The sequence below is a fragment of the Mustela nigripes genome, chromosome 12, assembly GCF_022355385.1.
Source record: "Mustela nigripes isolate SB6536 chromosome 12, MUSNIG.SB6536, whole genome shotgun sequence".
Taxonomy (NCBI): Eukaryota; Metazoa; Chordata; class Mammalia; order Carnivora; family Mustelidae; genus Mustela; species Mustela nigripes.
This window is the reverse complement of record NC_081568.1, coordinates 49,298,484-49,317,190: the sequence shown is the minus strand read 5'-3', so window position 1 is coordinate 49,317,190 and position 18,707 is coordinate 49,298,484. Positions and strand designations below refer to the sequence as shown.

Sequence of the window (18,707 nt, the reverse complement as noted above, 5' to 3'; positions counted from 1 at the left end):
TCAGCAAGGAACAGTGTAGGGTTTTGTTTTGTTTGTTTGTTTGTTTTTTTCCGGGGAGAGGGGGTCAGGCGGGGGTGAGGAATTTGTGGAGAGTCGGTGAGGTCCTAGAAAAATTGGGGAATAAGGAGTCCTGGCAAAGCTCAGAAGGCTAGTAACATTCTTGTTTTGTTCTGTGCACGCACAACGTGCTTCAGGGCTTTGTTTTGGGAAGTGGGGAACAGTTTCTGCCCTTAAAGATATGCTGACATTTAAATTAAGGGAGGCATGCTGGTCAGTGGGGCCCTCGGGAAGGGGTGTATACACTGAACTGTTTTGATCCTTGAAATAAAATAAATACTATTTGATTTCATACTACAGTAAATTTCTTTGAACAAATTCTTTAAACCAAGGGGCGGAAATTTAAAATTAAAGATCGTGAACATTTACAATTCATTTATTCATGCATCCACTCACTTAATTCAACAGAGGCTTATTCTGTGCTAGGCATTGCCGAGCCATCACAGACTTGGTCCCTGACGCCATGGAGCTGACAGTCTAGCCCAGTCAGTGAGGGAGTTAAAAAGAATTCTGGTATCATTGGTACTGCGGTTGCACCGAGTGAAGATCAGCCCCTCCAATTCTCCCACGTGGTCCCGGCAGGTGAGTGTGGGTGCGAGCGCGTGTGGCTGCCGGTGTTTGAGGAGTGTGAGAGCACACGTGTGTCAGAATGGCGCGTGTCACAGTGCGCGTGCAGGTGTCGGCGTGGTATGCGTCTCCATAGCTGCCTGAGCCCCGCGGCTTGGGCCGCTGGAGGCGCGTGTCTCCCGCCCACGTACTGGGGGCGGCACGGGAACCACCCGGCCCGGGCGATTGTGAGTGAGCGCGGGCGCGCGCGGGTGCGCGGGCGGGCGGGGTCAGGGGGGAGGGGCGCGGTGCGCGCAGGCGCAGAGCGCGAGAGCGGGCAGCGGCCGCCGCAGAGCGCCGGGGGCGGGAGGAGCGAGCGCAGTAGGCCATGGCTGCCACCGGCTGCTGAGGGGCTCGGCCCGCGAGCGCCTGCCGCCGCGGACGATGGTGACCGCACGGGTCGGGCCGCTGCCGCCGCCGCTGCCGCCGCCTCCCAAGACGCTGCAACCAAGGCCCGGCGCGGAAGAACCGCCGCTGTGAGCCGCGCCGTCCCGGCCCCCGCCGCCCGAGGAGAACGGGAGGGCGGGCGAGAGAGCCGGGGAGTTGCGGAGCCCGCCTGCCCGCCGGCGGCGCCGCCCTGCGGGGAGGGAGGCCACAGCCCGAGGTGACCGAGCCGTCCGCCCCGGCCGGCCTCATCTCATCCCGGCGCGTCCCCGCCCCCCGCCCTTCGCACATCCTCCCTTCTCCCCTCCCCCACCCCTTTGCCGGCTCCTTCCTCTTCTCCCCCTTCGCCCTTTCCTTGGTTCACCTCCCTCCTTCTTCCCAGCTTCGGCGGCGTCCCCATCCCCTTTTCACCCGTTGCGTCCCCTCCCTCTCGTCTGTCCTCCCGGGGACCTCTCCCCCGCCCCCCCGCTCTTTCCGACTTTGCCTTCCCCTCCCGGGGCCCCGCACTAGAGCCCCCTCCCCCAGCTTTGGTCCTTGTGCGCCGCCTTCCCAGCTACCCACCCTCCTGCACACATCCCTCACCTACCGCGGCCTTCCTAAGATGCTCTCTCTCTCTGAGCTCTGCTCCGTCGCCTCCCCAGGACCCCATTTCGAGGCCTTTTCTAAGCCCCTTCCTGAGCTACCCATTTCCTAGCTGCGCCTTTCCAGTTCCTTTTCTCCAGTTCCACTCCCAACTTTACGTCTTAGGCGTCTTTGTCCACTTTGCTTCCAAGCTTCCCTCCCATTTTTCTTTAGACTTCTCCTTCTTTGGTCTACTCAGCCTCCTCCTTTCTCTTTTTGTGCGGTTTGAGGTTGTTTGGGAGTTCGGAAAGGCCTGCCAAGCCATTCGAATGGGGGCCCATTTGTTTTGCATCCCATCTGTCAGCCCTGTTTTACCGTGAGAGCGCTCCTTATCCTTTCCTTTTTGTCCCCATCGCTTCCTCTCTCGCCTGCCATCCCTTCCTTCTCCACCTTATTCCTGTTCTGCTTTTTCCACCCAAGACCCTTGCCCTCCCTTTAGGAATGAGTCCCCTCGCTACTCGGCGATGATGAACTTCGCCCGCGTCTGTGTTTGCAAGCTTTTTGATGCGTGGCGCCGCGGAGCCAGCACCCTTGGCCAGACGAAGGGAGCTCCCTGGCACGGGCCTCTCTACTGGCGGAGTTTTTGCGAACGTAATCCCCTAGCCCCGCGGCGGCAGCGGCCCTGCTGCTGCGCTGCCTGCTTTGCAGCGAGCTGGGTTGGGGTTACTATAGTTCAAACGCCGCTGAGATCAGCAGGCAGGGCGCGGGAAGGGGCGGGGGAGACGGGGGAGGAGGTTCGGGGAGAGAGGAAGGGGGCTTTGCAGTGAGAAGGCATCAAAGATTAATGGATGGCTTTGCATCGCCGTCTGCAGTAAACAGGAAACTAGTTTGAAAGGAAAGGAGAGGACTGTGTGTCTTTATTTTTTAAAATACGGACTGTGCCGTTCTACTGAATCTTGAATCGTGCCCAAAGGATGAGCTGTCGGTGCTGCAGTCGTGACCCAGGCTGAGCGCCCAATGGCAGAGATAGCAGTTTTTATTCCCTGTCTGGCCTCTTAAGAATTGAAAGATGGTCCGGTTATTCAGAGTGGACTTCATATTTTTGCCACTTTGGAGATACCGAGAAACCACAGAATTGCTAGTAGTTTATGTGGAAATCAGGTACATACAAAGTTAGCTGGCAATAGTGTGGGAGTGGGGAGGACCAGCTATATTTAACACATGTGCCAATGCTTATGTAAGACGTGGCGTTCTCCTCCCGGGTATCTCTTTGGGGCTGAGTTTACTTATGATTTTAGCCTCTAGTTTTGCCCTCTAACATTTTCAGGGCTTACCGTCCTAACATATGGACAGCCAGAAAACCTTTCTTGAGATGGGTTTTAGCGATGGTAGAATTTTTTTTTCATTGGATGGATAAAGAAAAAATGATGATTTTTTTCTTTTGATGGGAGAATAAGGTGTAGAAACTTCCAATCTTAAATTTTCTATTGTACTGAATTTAAAATTGGATCATACAGCTTTCTTATATTTGCTTTTTTCTTTCTTTCTTTCTTTCTTTTTTTTTTTTTTTAAGGAGTTTATCTAGGAGATGTGAATATCCTCTTTTTGGTAAGATCGAATTTTCTGTTTCTTTTTCTTAACATAATTCTTCAACAGACAGGCTATGATTTTAAAAATGTACATTTTCCGAATTGTTCAGGATGATTTGTTTGATTTCTTCATATTCAAAACCCAAACACAGTGTTTTTAGGAAAGTGTAGAATGAGACTCCTGTGTTTCTTAACCCACAGATATGAATGGTGAACTGTGCAATGTTATACTTGCACAGGACATTACTGTGTAAGTAGTGATTGCTGCTTCCAAGCCTGGGAAAGTCATTTAGGGAAATCATTGTGGTCGTTTTTGGTTAGCATTTGTTGAGTCTTTTTTTGCTGTTTTTGGAAAGGATTTTTTTTTTTTTAAAGCCGTCCCTCTGTGTAAACCATTTTTAAGTTTGAGTCACATTTAGTTTATATTATTTGCTGAGATGTTGTTTTGGCATATTACTTTCCCAGTTCTTAAAACATGTAAGGAGAAAATACAAAAATCTTTCATGGAGGAGAAAATTTGTGTGACTGTACAGGGCAGGGAATAGCTTATATATTTGGCTATAGGACTATCAGGGCTTTAAATTTTCTTTGCATTCAGTACCTTTGCTTATTTTTAAGGATTATCTAGTATTGTTTTGATTTTAAGAGAAATTTAAGCTCCTTCTGACTTGGAATATGCTCATTAGTTCTGAGAATAAGTTTCAGAAAAAAATAAATTAGGCTTGAACCAAACATCATAGAAGTACAATCTTTTTTACCCCAGGAGAGAAATCTCCATTTTTCCTTCATGCTTCTAATAGAGTGGCTTGGCAAATGTGGATGATTTCAGTGATTTTATTTTATTTATTTTTAAAAAGATTTATTTATTGAGAGAGGGAAAGGGGGCAGAAGAAGAGGAAGAGAGAATCTCAAGCAGACTTCCTGCTGAGTGGGGAGCCCCAGTGGGAGGACCATGCTGGGCTGGATCTCAGAACACTGACATCATGACTTGAGCTAAAATTAAGAGTCAGACACACCAACTCGGCCACTCAAGCACCCGATTTCAGTAATTTTAAACAAGATACACGTTTCCATGTTTTGTTTAGATGTTAATTTAGTGTGGGGTGCTGGAGTGTAGTATGTGGTATTTATTTGTGATGGTGATCAACATACCATGTGGCCCTTATACTTCAGAAAGGCTCAAAATTATAAAGTTCAGAGGGGATTTTTTTATTTTAGTTTTTAAATTTTTTTGGTCTTTCCACAGCTTTTATGGGTAGCATTTTAGATTTTTTTTTTTTTTTTTTTAAAGTAAGTTCAACATCCTGTGCTGGGCTTGAACTCATGACCCTGGAATCAAGACCCGAGTTGACATCCTGTTGGATGCTTAACTGACTGAGCCTCCCAGGTGCCCTTATGGGTAGTGTTTTAGATTTGGTTTTCCATATATTGAATTTGTTTCTCCTGTGTCCATATACAGGGCCAGCTTGCCAATGACTTGCTAAAATGTCACTTACATACAGAAATAAATGAAATGTTTAATGAGCAGTAGAGTTGTTATTAAGTGGGCATATTTCTATCCAAGGTCCTCCTTAATTCAGACATTTGAGTCTTGGATATACTATACAGTAGAATTTGGGGATCATTCTCCAGTATTCTTCGGTAATGAGAGCTTTAGGAATTCAAAATTTTCTTTTTATTCTATTTGTTAGGCAGGAATGGTGATAATTGAGAGGGGACTTCTCCTCTGCTAATGGCCCGCTTGTGATAGAGATGATCTTGTGTAAGAATTAGGGAGCTTCCCCGCCTTGTTCAGATCTTGATTTGTGATACAGGAGTGGTTATTTATTTATTTATTTTTCCTTTCCCCTTTTGAGAGCTATAGCAAATGGTGAAAGTGGGTATATTTAAAAAAAGAAAAACATTTAAAAAGAGATAAGGCTCCTTGGGGCGCCTGGGTGGCTCAGTGGGTTAAGCCGCTGCCTTTGGCTCGGGTCATGATCTCAGGGTCCTGGGATGGAGTCCCGCATCGGGCTCTCTGCTCAGCAGGGAGCCTGCTTCCTTCTCTCTCTCTCTGCCTGCCTCTCAGTGTACTTTTTATTTCTCTCTGTCAAATAAATAAATAAAATCTTTAAAAAAAAAAAAAAAGAAATAAGGCTCCAAGACAGATGAAATAAATATAGACTATAAGTATTAACTGAGTAGTAGTCCCTACCAAAAAACAGTAGTGATTAATATTGGATTCTAGAATATGGGAAGAGTTACTTTTCCGTTATAAAGCCTCTCAGTGATGTTACTATCTCAGTCTATGATAATTTTCACACATACCTGGTGGTTTGTGAGAAATATCTGTTGTTTTTTGTACTTTGAAATAAACCTAGCTGAGTTATCTGTTTGACCACCTGAGTAAGTAGTTAGGTTCTGTGTGTTTTCTTAGTCATCTAGATAGCTTAGATATATTAACACTTTTTACAAAGGAATTTCTATTTTTGAAGCCCAGTAATGGATATTCTACAACATTTGGCAAACAGAAAAAGAAGGGAATAAAAATCACCGTAGCCCTACTATTGAAAGGATGTTAATGTGATACTTTGGTGTATTTCTTCTCAAAAAAAATTTTTTTTTTTTTTAGTAATATCATGAACTTTGAGAAGTTGAGGTTCCCCAATGCTGTAATTTGCAATAAATGTTGATTAGAGTTTTTATTTTTCAGTGCTTTTTTTCCTGTTAGGATACAACATTCAGTTTTGACTCTCACAATATTATTTTCTTATGTAGGAAAATTATTAAAGTGGTCTTGTTCATTTAAAGTAATCAGAGTTTAGTTTATGAAAATGTTTATTTTGCAGTAATGGGAATGATAAATGATCACTCAGTGATCAGTACACTCAATCAGTTTTTCAGTGAATGAAGAACTTATAATGGTTTGTTGAACTTTTTTTTTTTTAACTGAGCTAGGAAGCTATGAAAATTAGGGGGTAAAATGGAAATACTGACAAATATTTAACCATGGCATAGCAAACTGTCACTGTAATTTTCTTCAGAAGTAAATATTTTCATTTGTCCTGTAATGTCTGAAATTACTGCCAAAGCCGGAAATTTTAGCTCTGTCAGCAAAATACTTAAAAGGATACTTTCAGAGCCAACAATCCAGAATTATCATTACTCTTAAAATTGTCTTTAACCCACTTCTGTTTGCCTTAGTCTCATAATTTCTTGGATTGATTTAAAGCTCTGTCTTATAAAGGAGTGTTGCACAGAATTGTCCTTTAAATAATGGATTGTCCTAGATATCTTTCATTACCTTTCTGCCTCCCCACCCCACTTTTTAAATTGTTTTAAAAATTCTACTCCTACAACTCATCAACAGCTGAGCAAAGATAGGGCTACAGACTCTAAAGCCTGACTTCTTCTTTGTGCCAGCATATCTCTGAATCACAGGAAGAATTTGATGAGCATTGTTTCCCCACTTTGAAGGCAGATTATGGGAATTTCAGATGGAGATTTTAACTTTAATATTGAAGGAAACAATATTGCCAACTATGTTGTCTTTACCTGTATCATGAGTTCTCTGAATTATACCTATGTCATGTAAATTCAGTACTTCAGTTTTAGTTGTAATACAGCAAAGAGGATAGACTGTGAGATACTGCAAACTAAATATGTAATCATCAAATTTTTATTGAATCTTGGGCTTTTTCATATAATAACCACTTAAAATTTGCTCTTTTTTTTTATAGCTACATAAATCTCAGTTTTTTAAAGAGCTACATAAATCTCAGTTTTATAGGAGTGAATTTTTCCTTTCAAGTTAATTGGACAAATGCTATAGTATTATTAGGGTGTTTTATTGCTAGTGCCCAGAGTTGAAGTTAAGCGTTTTAAAAATAAATTTTGAGGCCGTACCACTTAAACAGATGGGAAGACCTAAAAGGGTCAATGTGAAAACACAATACAAGGCTTATTTTATGGATACCTGGAAGTAATAGATGTGATTAAGAGTTTTACACGTTGTATAGTATGTGACAATCCATTAGATTCGTAAGAGGTTATCTAAAAGCTATTTGAGGTGACTTATTTTTGTATATTATGTCTCCTGAATTTAGGTCTGCTCCAAGAAAAAACATGGCTGCAAAGGAAAAACTGGAAGCAGTGTTAAATGTGGCCCTGAGGGTGCCAAGCATCATGCTGTTGGATGTCCTGTACAGATGGGATGTCAGCTCTTTCTTCCAGCAGATCCAAAGAAGTAGCCTCAGTAATAATCCTCTTTTCCAGTATAAGTATTTGGCTCTTAATATGCATTATGTAGGTAAGTGTCTATATTACCTTTTCTTTTCTTTTTTATTTGTTTGCTTGTTTGTTTATTTTTTTAGAGAGAGGGAGCATGCTTGGGGTTGTGGGGAGCAGAAGGAGAAGGAGAGAGAATCTTAACTAGGCTCCATACTCAGCACAGGGCTCCATCTCACAACCCTGAGATTGTGACCTGAGCCGAAATCAGGAGTCGGACACTTAGCGGACTGAGCCACCAGGCACCCCTACATTACCTTTCCTAATATTTTAGTGAGCATTCTGATTGATGTCTATATAGGTTTTAAAATTAGAGTAAAACTAAATTTGTTTACATTGAGATGACAGTGATACAGTCATTGATGAATGATTAGGAGTCTTGTTTGTAGTATAATTTGTTTTACCATTGCATATGAGTTATTAAGGGTAGAAGAAAACAAGAGAGTGTTGGATTTATTTTACTGGATGAAGCTAGAAGGCAAAAAGAAACATTTTAGATTTTAATATGATGAAATGTAAATAATGAGAACTACCTTTTAGGCATTTGGCCTGTTCTGATTTGTCTGTTTTGGGTTTTGTTCGTACTTCAGAGCTTTTTAAATATAACTTTCTTTATTGTCCCAGAACATTAACATCAATTGAACACAAGGCATTTATTTCAGTTAAATGAAATGTTGGAAATAACATTTATAATATTTAAAAAAATACTCCTTGGAATATAATTGATGTGATTTGAAGTTAGTAGTAAAAGCAATATTGAGAGGTTAAAGAAGTTAAAGTCAAGAAAGTACAGGCAGGAGGGGCACCTGCTTGGTTAGTCAGTAGAGCATGTGACTCTTGATCTCAGGGTTGTGAGTTGGAGCTCCTCCCCCTTGGGTGCAGAGATTACTTAAAAAAAATCTTAGAAAAAAGAAATACAGGCAGGAAACAAAAAAATTCATCTAGAATGAAAGTCCAGATTTTTAATTTTTAGGTTAATTTTTCATTTATATGTAATTGATAGCAATAATATAATTTAATTTGACATTGCTGTTGTAGAACCAAAGATGCGGTTTGAGTGATGTACTATAGTGGCTTAATAATATTTTTATTACTAGAATTGCCCATGCAGGTATATGTTTTATAAAATTGTGAAGGGTTTGTCCTGTTTCTATGAGATTTATATTTATGTATGGAAGGACTTTTTAGGGTTCCAGATCTTAGTCCTGAAACTCCCTTATAGCTCTAAGAGATTTCCAAGTAAGCCATTGTGGGAAAAAGTGTGGTATAGTAGAAAAGGCAGTGCACTAGAAGCAGAACATCTGGGTACAATAAATACTTCTCTCTTAGGTGGCACTACCTTGGGAAATTCTTTGAAATGAGAAGGTTCTTTTATGCTGCAAAACACTATAATTCTCAGCCCTTTATTAAATGCTTTGTATGTTAGCCAATTTATGGAAAATAATTCCAGTCTGTTATAGAAGAACAATTGGGTACTACTTGGCTTAGATTTTTAGCTTAATCAGCAAAGTAATTCACACTGTGGTTTTAAAAAATGTGCTTATCACATACATTATTTCTGAATAGATTGAAATATTTATTTTAAAAACAGCTGCCTAATAACCAGAAACATTAATTTTAGCAATTGAATGGGTTATCGTACATTAAAGTTCATACTCTGGCTTATAACTTTGGGAACTCAACTGAGCCTTCTTAAATACACTTATTACATGCTGTGGTAGAATAAGCTGAGTGATTACATGAGTAGACATTTTCACCTTGAACAGTTTTTTGGTTAGAGTAACTTCTGTGTCAGAGTATTTAGGTAGTTACATAATAATGTTCCAGTTTACTAGATTTCACCCTTAAATACATTTTTAAAATTCTTTTTCTTTTTCAAAGATTTTATTATTTATTTGACAGAGATCACAAGTAGGCAGAGAGGCAGGCAGTGAGAGAGGAAGAGAAGCGGGCCTCCTGCTGAGCAGAGAGCCTGATGCGGGACTCGATCCCCGGACGCCGAGATGACCTGAGCCTAAGGCAGCGGCTTAACCCACTGAGCCACCCAGGCGCCCACATTTTAAAAATTCTTTTTTATAAAAATTAGTAATGTGCTTATACATTTATGTTAGAAAAATATCAAAACATAAAAAGTGTTGAGTGAAAATTGTGTTCCTCCTTATCTCTGGTCATCATCCACTAAGTTTTCTGAGCCCAAGCAAGTAGCTATTTTTATTTCCTTGTGAAAAATTCTAGAGATCTTTTTATGTATATATATCAATATAAAGATATTGGTAAATATAAATATGTAGCAATAAATGTATGTATGTCTTCCTTTTTGTATAGATGACAGGATAATATACACTGTTCTTGACCCGTTGTTTAACTTAATGATGTATCACAGAACCATTAGTACTGCTTATATTATATTTCATATTCATGAAATAAAGCTTTGTACTCTGTTTTTATGTTGACTCTTTCTATTATGCCAAATTTTAAGGTTCTGATTAAATGTTAAGGCCTCATTCTCCCCCCAGCCCTCCAGTTCTGTTTCTTAGTGGCAGAGTATCCTTGTATGGTTATATCATAATTCATTGAACTAATTATTCTTTTTTGCTTTTTCATTTAATGTTGTACTAAATAATTTTATATAGCTATAATTTTGATAGGTGCAAATATAGCCTTGAGATAAATTACTAGAAGTGAAGTTTCTGGATGAAAGAGTAGACACATTTGTAATATTGACTGATACTGCTCTCCATAGGGTTTTACTGTTTTGTACCTATAACAGACAGTGGTTGAGAGTTCCTGTAGTTTTATATCCTTACCTAAACAGTGTTATCAAACTCTTACATTTGGTTACTCCAGTAGGTGAAAAATGGGTGTGTTCTAACTAGTTTTTATTTGTTTTTCTCTTAGTATGAGAGAGATTATATTTATCCACATGTTTAAGAAAAATGTGTGAGTTGTCGGTTTATGTCCTTTGTTCATTTTTCTATGGGATTTTAGCCCATCCCCCCTTTTTTCACCATCCCCCCCTTTTTTCAGCTCAAGCTGAAAAGAGACATGGCACCAACAGAGAGTAGTTAAGCTGGCCTTCTCTGGATTTTAACTTTTTCTTGCTGATTTGTGGGAGTTTGGTATACATTAGGGAAATTAACCCTAATGTAGGGAAATTACCAGGTTGAATTTCAATTTGGGTTGAAATTATTTTTTCCAGTGTTGGTTGTCTTGATTTTTGGTTTATGATATGTATTTTTTTAATGCAGAATTTGTTTTAATGTGGTCGAATTTTTTTTTAATTTCTTTTTTTGTAACTTGGAATTTTGACTCAGTTACTAGAAAAGACTTCTTTATCATGTTCTATTCCATTATTTTTGTTTCATTATTTACATCTTCTCTTCACTTAGGATTTTATCTGCATGTATATTGTGTTACAGGTAAAATTTTTTTCCTCAGATAACTATCTGGTAGTCTCCATGTATTTATTAAGTAGTTCAGCTTTTCCTAACTGATTATTATATATTAAATTGTCATATCTATTTGGTTTCATTTTTGAATATTTTTTTCTTGTTCTTTCAGTGTGTGGGCTTACTGAATACCTAGACTATTTTATTGTCTGGACTTAGTCCCTTTGTCTTTCGGAGTTTTTCTGACACTCTTTGCTATGTGAACTTTAGAATTACTTAGTCGAAGTTAAGATGAAGAGATAGCTTAAAGATGCTAACTCTACTCTGTATATGAACATAGAGAGCCTCCCTATGTTCCAGATTTCTTTTGAGCCTTCTGGAGTGTTTTAAAGTTTTCATAATAGAGGTCTTTGGCATTTATTGTTAAGTTCATTCCTAGATATTTTATTTTTTTTATTGCAGTTGTGACTTTTCCTTTTCCCCTTTTTATATCCTTTGTTATTAAGAGCTTAAAAATCAAGGTGGGGTGTGGTTAAAAGTTCATGTTTATGGAATATAATTGTACCTTCAAATTGAGAAGCTTTCCAGTGTGAGTTATGAGAATAGCAAAAAGAAGTGATTGTTTAAATATAATTGGTGGAATGTTAATTATTGAATTGTATTGTAAAGTGTAGGATATAAAAAGGGAAACAGAAATAATGTTGAAATGTATTGGGTATTACACTTAATTTGGTGGGTAGTGATGGTCAGCAAAGGATTTAGAGCAGGTGAACCGCATTTTAAGAAGAGTGATTAGTGTTGTACAGACTGCTGGTTTGGGGGTGGGGATGGGGGGGCAAGTGGAGAAACCAGAGGTAAGAAGACCAGTTAAGGGGCGCCTGGGTTGTTCAGTGGGTTGGGCCTCTGCCTTTGCTCAGGTCATGATCCCAGACGAGTACCGCATAGGGCTCTCTGCTCAGTGGGGGACCTGCTTCCCACTCCCCCTCTGCCTGCTTCTCTCCATACTTGTGATCTTTCTCTCTCTGTCAAATAAATAAAAATAAAATCTTAAAAAAAAAAAGAACAGTTAAGATTTTAGGCAAGAGGTAATGAGAGCCAGAATTAGCCTTGTTGAAGTTGGAAGGGAAAACGTGGGTATGAGAATAATTCCACTGAAACTGCAATCACTAATGTGATTAGTGACTAACCTAAAATGTAAAACTTGAGCTTTATTTGTGTCCTCATTCTGCAGACCCTCCCATGTTTATGAAGTTGTTGACTACTTCCTCAGAACAGTGTTTCTGTTTTCTAACTTTCTGACCATTCCTTCTGACTCTCTTGGTTTTCTCTTTAGACTTCTTAAGTGTTGATAGGGCCCAGACTTTGTGTTTAATTTTCATCTTTTGTTGTGTGTGTGATCTCACATAGTTTGGCCTGTAAATCTCTATGTCCACTTTCCATTGCTTTTTTGACCACCTAGTGTGTTAGTGTTCCTCCACTATTATCCAGTGGTACCCAGTTTGTTCCTCTACTATGCTGCATTCTACAAATCCTTGTGTTATTCTACCTTCTTAACTAGATTGTGAGCTCCTTTAAGGTAGGAATGGGGTGGTTTGTTATCTCAGCATTCCTAGCACCTCGCTAGTGCCTGGTACTGAATGGATTTCTAACTACTGTTAGACATCTTCACCTAAATATTCTGTAGATGCTTGAGTTTATGGTCACTGAACTCATCATCTTTACTTCAAACCTCCTCCTCCTTCTGTGTCTCCTGTCTTAATAGCAAAGCTGCCCTCTTGATTACTAGCCAAGCTAAAACATCAGAATCATCTTCACTTCCTTGTTCTAAGCCACTCACCCATAGATCTCCACTAAGACTTATTTAAATATCTTATAGCTGACCCTACCAACTCCATACCAAAGTTGCTGATTTATTTCAGGTCCTCAGCTTTTTCCCTCACTACTAAAATCATCCATAAATAGCAGAAATTCATACATGGTGTTAGAAACATTCATTAATGTTATTTTAGGTAGGTCATCATTTTTAAGTGCTGCTGGTCTTGGGTTTTAATTGTAAATTACTGTTGCATTAGCTTCATCATTATCAGTAGAGTTTGTTGTAGTTTGTTGAAGAGTGACTAGTGATGCATATTTGTGTTAGCCATAGTTTTGGCATTTATTTTTCAAGTAGCTAGATTACATACATGTTGTAGTTCAGATAACTAATTCATATTGTTCTTGGTTTAGCAGAATTCATCATTGCTTAAGAAACTTCTCGTGTGATATATTTTGTAGTTATCACAGTTATTTTCCCACTGGAATATGAAATGGGCATATAGGTGAGGCATAGCGTTTTTGTTGTTTTGGTTTTTGTCTTTTTTTTTTTTTAAGATTTTATTATTTATTTGAAAGAGAGTGAATGAGAGAGCATGAGAGGGGGGTGGGTCAGAGGGAAAAGCAGACCCCCTGCTGATCAGGGAGTCAGATGTGGGACTGGATCCTGGGATTCCTGGATCCTGATATGAGCCGAAGGCAGTGGCTTAACCAACTGAGCCACCCAGGCGCCCTGTTTTTTGTATTCTTACCTCACCTATAGTGTATCCAAAGGATTTGAGAACTGATGGCCTAGTCTGCACTCCTTTATTATTGTGTACGTTACTGAAGTGTTTAGTCACCAGTTCTGTTAGATCATCTGCCAGTACTTTTTTATTTTATTTACATGAAACTCTAGTGTAACCTACAGAGTTAATTGTTTTCTGAAAATATCCTTTATTTTTTTAATGGTTTTCATGCCTGCTATTCTCTTATCCAAGGATGCTGCTGCTTTTTCTTACCCTGGTAAAGATCCATTCACCCTTCTAGGTCCAGGTCATACTTAATCATTTAATCAACCACAGCCCTTCTAATATTTGTTTATTGTAACACACTTTTGTTCATGTTTATTTTTGCACTAGACTATGATTACTTTATTCTTTGATCTTCCATGTCTAGGAATGCATATGGGTCATACTTTACATGTAATAATTGGTTGAGTGACTGGATAATTGAAAGATTGAATAAATCATTATGTTCAGTCTATAGGATCTTTTTTTTTTCTTTTGAGATTTTATTTATTTATTTGACAGAGATCACAAGTAGGCAGAGAGGCAGTCAGAGAGAGAGGGGGAAGCAGGCTCCCTGTTCAGCAGAGAGCCTGATGCGGGGCTTGATCCCAGGACCCTGGGATTATGACATGAGCAGGAGGCAGAGGCTTTAACGTACTGAGCCCCCAAGCGTCCCATCTCCAGAGGATTTTTTATGAGATGTGCGTGAGAAGGGAAAGATAAGAATATCTGGAAACGAAAATGATAGTTCGTTAAAAGAAAATTTAAGGAGAGATTTCATGCAGTAGATTGAATCCTTCAGCTACAACCACTGAACATGCTTGCTTAATGTAAGAAACATCCTTTTAAATACCTCTGAAGTCCTTTGAGATGGGGATTAACAAAATAAATTGGAAAAATTATTTTAGGAAATTAAAAGCAAATAGGAATACCTATCTCTAATTTCTGTTGGATTGTTCTTAAAGTTTGGATGTGCAAGAAATCCGAATTCTACCTGTTTAGTCTCCAGCATATTGCTCCTGTTTCCATAGCTTTAAGCATGATTGATTTCTTAGCTTTAAGTATGAGAGGAGCACTGGGTACTGAGAAGAGATAACCATGCCCTAATAAAGACTCATTAATAAGTAGAAAAGAGAGAAGATTAGACTGGAACCAGATGTCCTAAGACCTATAGTGTCAGACTGAAAAGTTAAGAATTTTTGAAGGTTTTTAGAACAAGAGAGTTGTCTAGACAAAAGGGTTGGTTTTGTACTTAAATGCAGGATGAATGAGGATGGAAAGAGATTGCAAGAAGAATGGCATTTGGTACACTGCCTATTACAGAGTGCACTGGGTAGGGCATAGGGACTGGAAAGGATGGGTGACACGAGAGACTTATGGGGAAGACTTGGTGGTGACAGAAAAGATAACTTGGGTTTGAGTCTGCGTGAATGGGATTTAGGAGAAAAAGAGGCTGAGCTAGCCTGTTGAGGGAGGAGGGGGGGAACTCAGTTTGTACATGTATGTGAGATCATTTAAGCAGTATATGTCTGGCATCATGAGACATGAGATGTCTTAGAATAAGAAATGATGCCTTTTGTGTGTGTGTACTAGGTAGGTTCTCAGTAACTGTTGATAACATACCTTTGGAACAGGCTATTTGAAGGAACAACATAAATTCTTTGAGTTAGATACTTTTTGGAGAGAAAAGCAGTTGTTCAGGGACTAAATTTCCTGTGTTCATTTGGGGGATTAAAAAGAAAGTGGAGGGTAGAATTTGGAAGTTTAAAGAAAATCCAAGGAGCCAGTTTTGAGGGTGGCTGCTTGAGGTGCTGGGACAAGGATAAGCAGGATGTTTTAGATTTGACAAGTAAGCAGTTGACTGCTGAGGTTTTTTAGAGTGGACGTTAGTAAGCAGGGCTCTGTAGAGTTTGTAGGTTGTAGAGAATAAAGAGGGAATGGTGGATGGCTAGAAAATGGAAGCACTAGTAGAGATAGTTTATAACATTGTCTGTGGAATGAGAAAAATAGGTAATAGAAAAAGGAAAAATCAGCACGAAGAGAACTTTTTCTTCAAGATTGGAGGAAGAGCATTATACATCCATTGAAAAGAGAGGTGAGCATTGGTGTCAGGGAGAAGGAAGATGTAGGAGATAGGGGTGTTTAGGAGTTGGAAAAGTAAGACCTTGAGTCAAGTGGAAGAGGCAGCGTCAGGGACATTAAGGACAGTTCTTCCTCTGGACTAGAGAATAAGAGAATTGATACAGAAAAAATAAGCAGACATCAAGGAAGGGTAGATCATGAGAGGAGTCCTTTTGTACCTTTTGTGTTGTTTTGATTATAAAGTAGAATAATCTACAAAAAAGTGAAAAATGCTTTATTTTCAACAGATAATCCATAGCGGTTTTTACTGTATTAAACTTACTTTGGTAGTGAAGTAAAAAACTCAAAGTTGTGAAACCTAATTGTAAAATAATTTACTTTAAGCTCTTTTTTTTAGTGTGATTAATTGGGAGACTAAATTAGCATCATATTTTATTTATAATCTCTTTTTATTTCTATTCCAGGATATATTTTAAGTGTTGTGCTATTAACCTTGCCCAGGCAGCATCTGGTTCAGCTTTACCTATATTTTTTGACTGCCCTGCTCCTCTATGCTGGGCATCAAATCTCCAGGTAAGAATGTGATCTCATTTTTGAAATGTATGACTGAATTTAAAGTTTTTCATTACTGAAAATATAGGTTTCGTGAACACTGTTAAGAAGCTATGGCTTTGCTAAGTATCCCAAACTGTTTTTTTAGTATTTGTTTCCTAAATAAATATTTTTGTATTGAATTAATAGCTGGGGTTATGCTTAAAATTTTATTTCTGCTTTTAAAAAAACGATCTTAACATGAAGTAAGCTTTGAGATTATGTTTACAGAGATACTTATGAGCTTTTCTAAATTACCTAAGAAAAGAATTTATAAAGACAAGCTGTAGAACATTTGAGCAATTATGGACTTGATTACTTTCACCATTTTAGGAAGGCAGTTTATGCTGCTTGAGAATCGGTGCAACCATGTATATAGTGGATTTATATAAATTATTTGGTGAGGTTCATGGTATAGCCCAGATGTTCTGCAACTTTTAATACTGTGTTAGCTTAGGTCTGCTAGTCTTAATTTTTAAGACTGTGGTCTGCTAGGGAAAATGAGCTTCCTCCTTTGGAACAGAGTGTTAAAATACAGGGAAACTAAAAGCCATACAGTAAATGTAATGGGCAGAAATAAATTTGCTGGGTATAATTTCTTTTCTTTTCTTTTCTTTTTTTTAAAGAGAGTGCATGTGTAAAATGTGGGGGGAGGGGACAGGGAGAGAATCTTAAGCAGACTCCACAGCCAGTGCAGTGTCCCATGCAGAACTTGATCTCACAATCCTGAGATCATAACCTGAGTCAAAATCAAGAGTCAAACACTCAACTGACTCAGCCATCCAGGCACCTCTAATTTTTTTAATCTTGTTTGAAATGTATAACCATAATGAAATATATTTCCAGTCCTAAAAAGAATGATGGTTACTTTGCATATTTAACAAGATGTAGCTGTCTGGAGGTCTGAAAAACAGATTTTGGTGTGGGCTTGAAAATCTTAAAATAGCATTTTTATATTACTAGAATTGAATGGTAGAAACTTTATTTACTCTCTGATTATAAAATAACATTGTTCACTATAGGTGACTTGGGAAATACAGAATTTAAAGGCAGTAATAGTCAACTGAAATTACACCACCCAGAGAGAGACCTGTTAAAATTTTGGCATTTCCTTCCAATTATTTTTAATATCTTCCAGTTTTCACCACTTTCATGGATATGAAAGAGTGAAAGTAATAAAAGTCACTGACTCTCGTCTCTTGTTGTTCAAGTAGGACCTTCATCCTCCTTAATACTTACCCAGTTATTTCTCAGAAGTGCCAAAGTGCTCTGTAGAAACTCAGTCTTCTCACATTCCATTCCTCTCTTCCTGTCTGGCCAATTTCCTCTACTCAAAATGGTACTTGGAAGGTGGTGTTTTGCTCACTGACATCTGCAGTTTTGCCCAGGATATGTCCTCAGGTGTCAAATTTGCAAAATCTGGAGCTACCAGGGTAGTTCTACATTTCTTACAATCCTAACAGTGCTTCAACTGAGCTGCATTTTACCCTAAAGTGAAGACATGAGTTTTCTAATTTTGTGTCACACGAGTATGTCTTTGTGTCTTGGACTCCTTCATGGGAACATGAAGTAGATTTGTAGCATCTTTTTCCACATAGCTTAGAGTAGGAGTCCAGGGGCTAGTACTAACACAGACAACATGATGTCCTTCCCACTGCAGCACCACTGCAGCACCAAACCCTACATAGTCTCTTCCTGTGGCCTTTCCCAGGACACCTCTGAATGTGAGCTCAAGCTCCAGAGGTAGAGATACTTCTCTATCTTTATTCATTTTTAAGCAAAAATTGTGTCTGTAGAGTATAATACAGTAGAGTATATATGCTTTTGATTCATCATTTTTGTGTGTAGATATGTGCCTGGCCACTTATAAGTGCCATATCTTTTGGATAAGTGGATGGGTGACTGGAGAGTTTCAAATACCATGTTCCTTATTTATTACTTTATAACCTCAGTGTCACTTACTAGAAAGATAGTTCTCAATTTCCTTACCTGTAAAATAGTGGTAATATCTTAAGGGGCTATTATAAAGATTCAGTAAGATAAAGCATATAAAGCTCTTAGCATAATTTTTGACATGTAAGTTCTCAGTGAATCTTTTTCCTTTTTTTGAAAAGTTTTTTTAATTCCAATACAATTTTAATATACGGTGTTATATTAGTTTCAGGTGTATAGTACAGTGATTCAACAGTTCTATACAGTACTCAGTGCTTATGATAAGTGTACTCTGTAATCCCCATCACCTGTTTCACCTGTTCTCCCTCCCTCTGCCCACATCCCCTCTGGTAACTTTCAGTCTGTTCTCTATAGTCTGTTTCTTGTTTTGTCTCTCACTCTCTTTTTTCCCTTTTGTTTTGTTTCTTGAATGCCACATATGTTTTTTAAATGTCTTTCTCTGTTTTGCTTAGCATCATACTCTCTAGCTCTATCCATATTGCAGACGGCAAGATTTCATTCTTTTTTTATGGCTGGATAATATTCCTGTGTGTGTGTGTGTGCGCACCACATCTCCTTTATCCATTCATCCATCAGTAGACAACTTGGGCTGCTTCTGCAATTTGGCTTTTGTAAATAATGCTGCAGTAAACGTAGGGGTGCATATA

At 39.0% G+C, this 18,707-nt stretch overlaps 1 protein-coding gene across 1 annotated transcript in view; it reads left to right on the top strand.

The window, feature by feature from the left end:
• The first annotated feature begins 977 nt into the window (after window positions 1-977).
• Window positions 978-18,707, top strand: part of RNF145 (ring finger protein 145) — a 54,481-nt gene continuing 36,751 nt past the window's right edge. Inside the window, exons 1-4 of the mRNA XM_059417272.1 lie at window positions 978-1,267; window positions 3,182-3,216; window positions 7,283-7,485; window positions 15,981-16,089. Of these exons, the coding sequence (XP_059273255.1) occupies window positions 7,302-7,485; window positions 15,981-16,089 (293 nt within the window). The 5' untranslated portion in view covers window positions 978-1,267; window positions 3,182-3,216; window positions 7,283-7,301. The remainder of the gene's footprint in view (window positions 1,268-3,181; window positions 3,217-7,282; window positions 7,486-15,980; window positions 16,090-18,707) is intronic.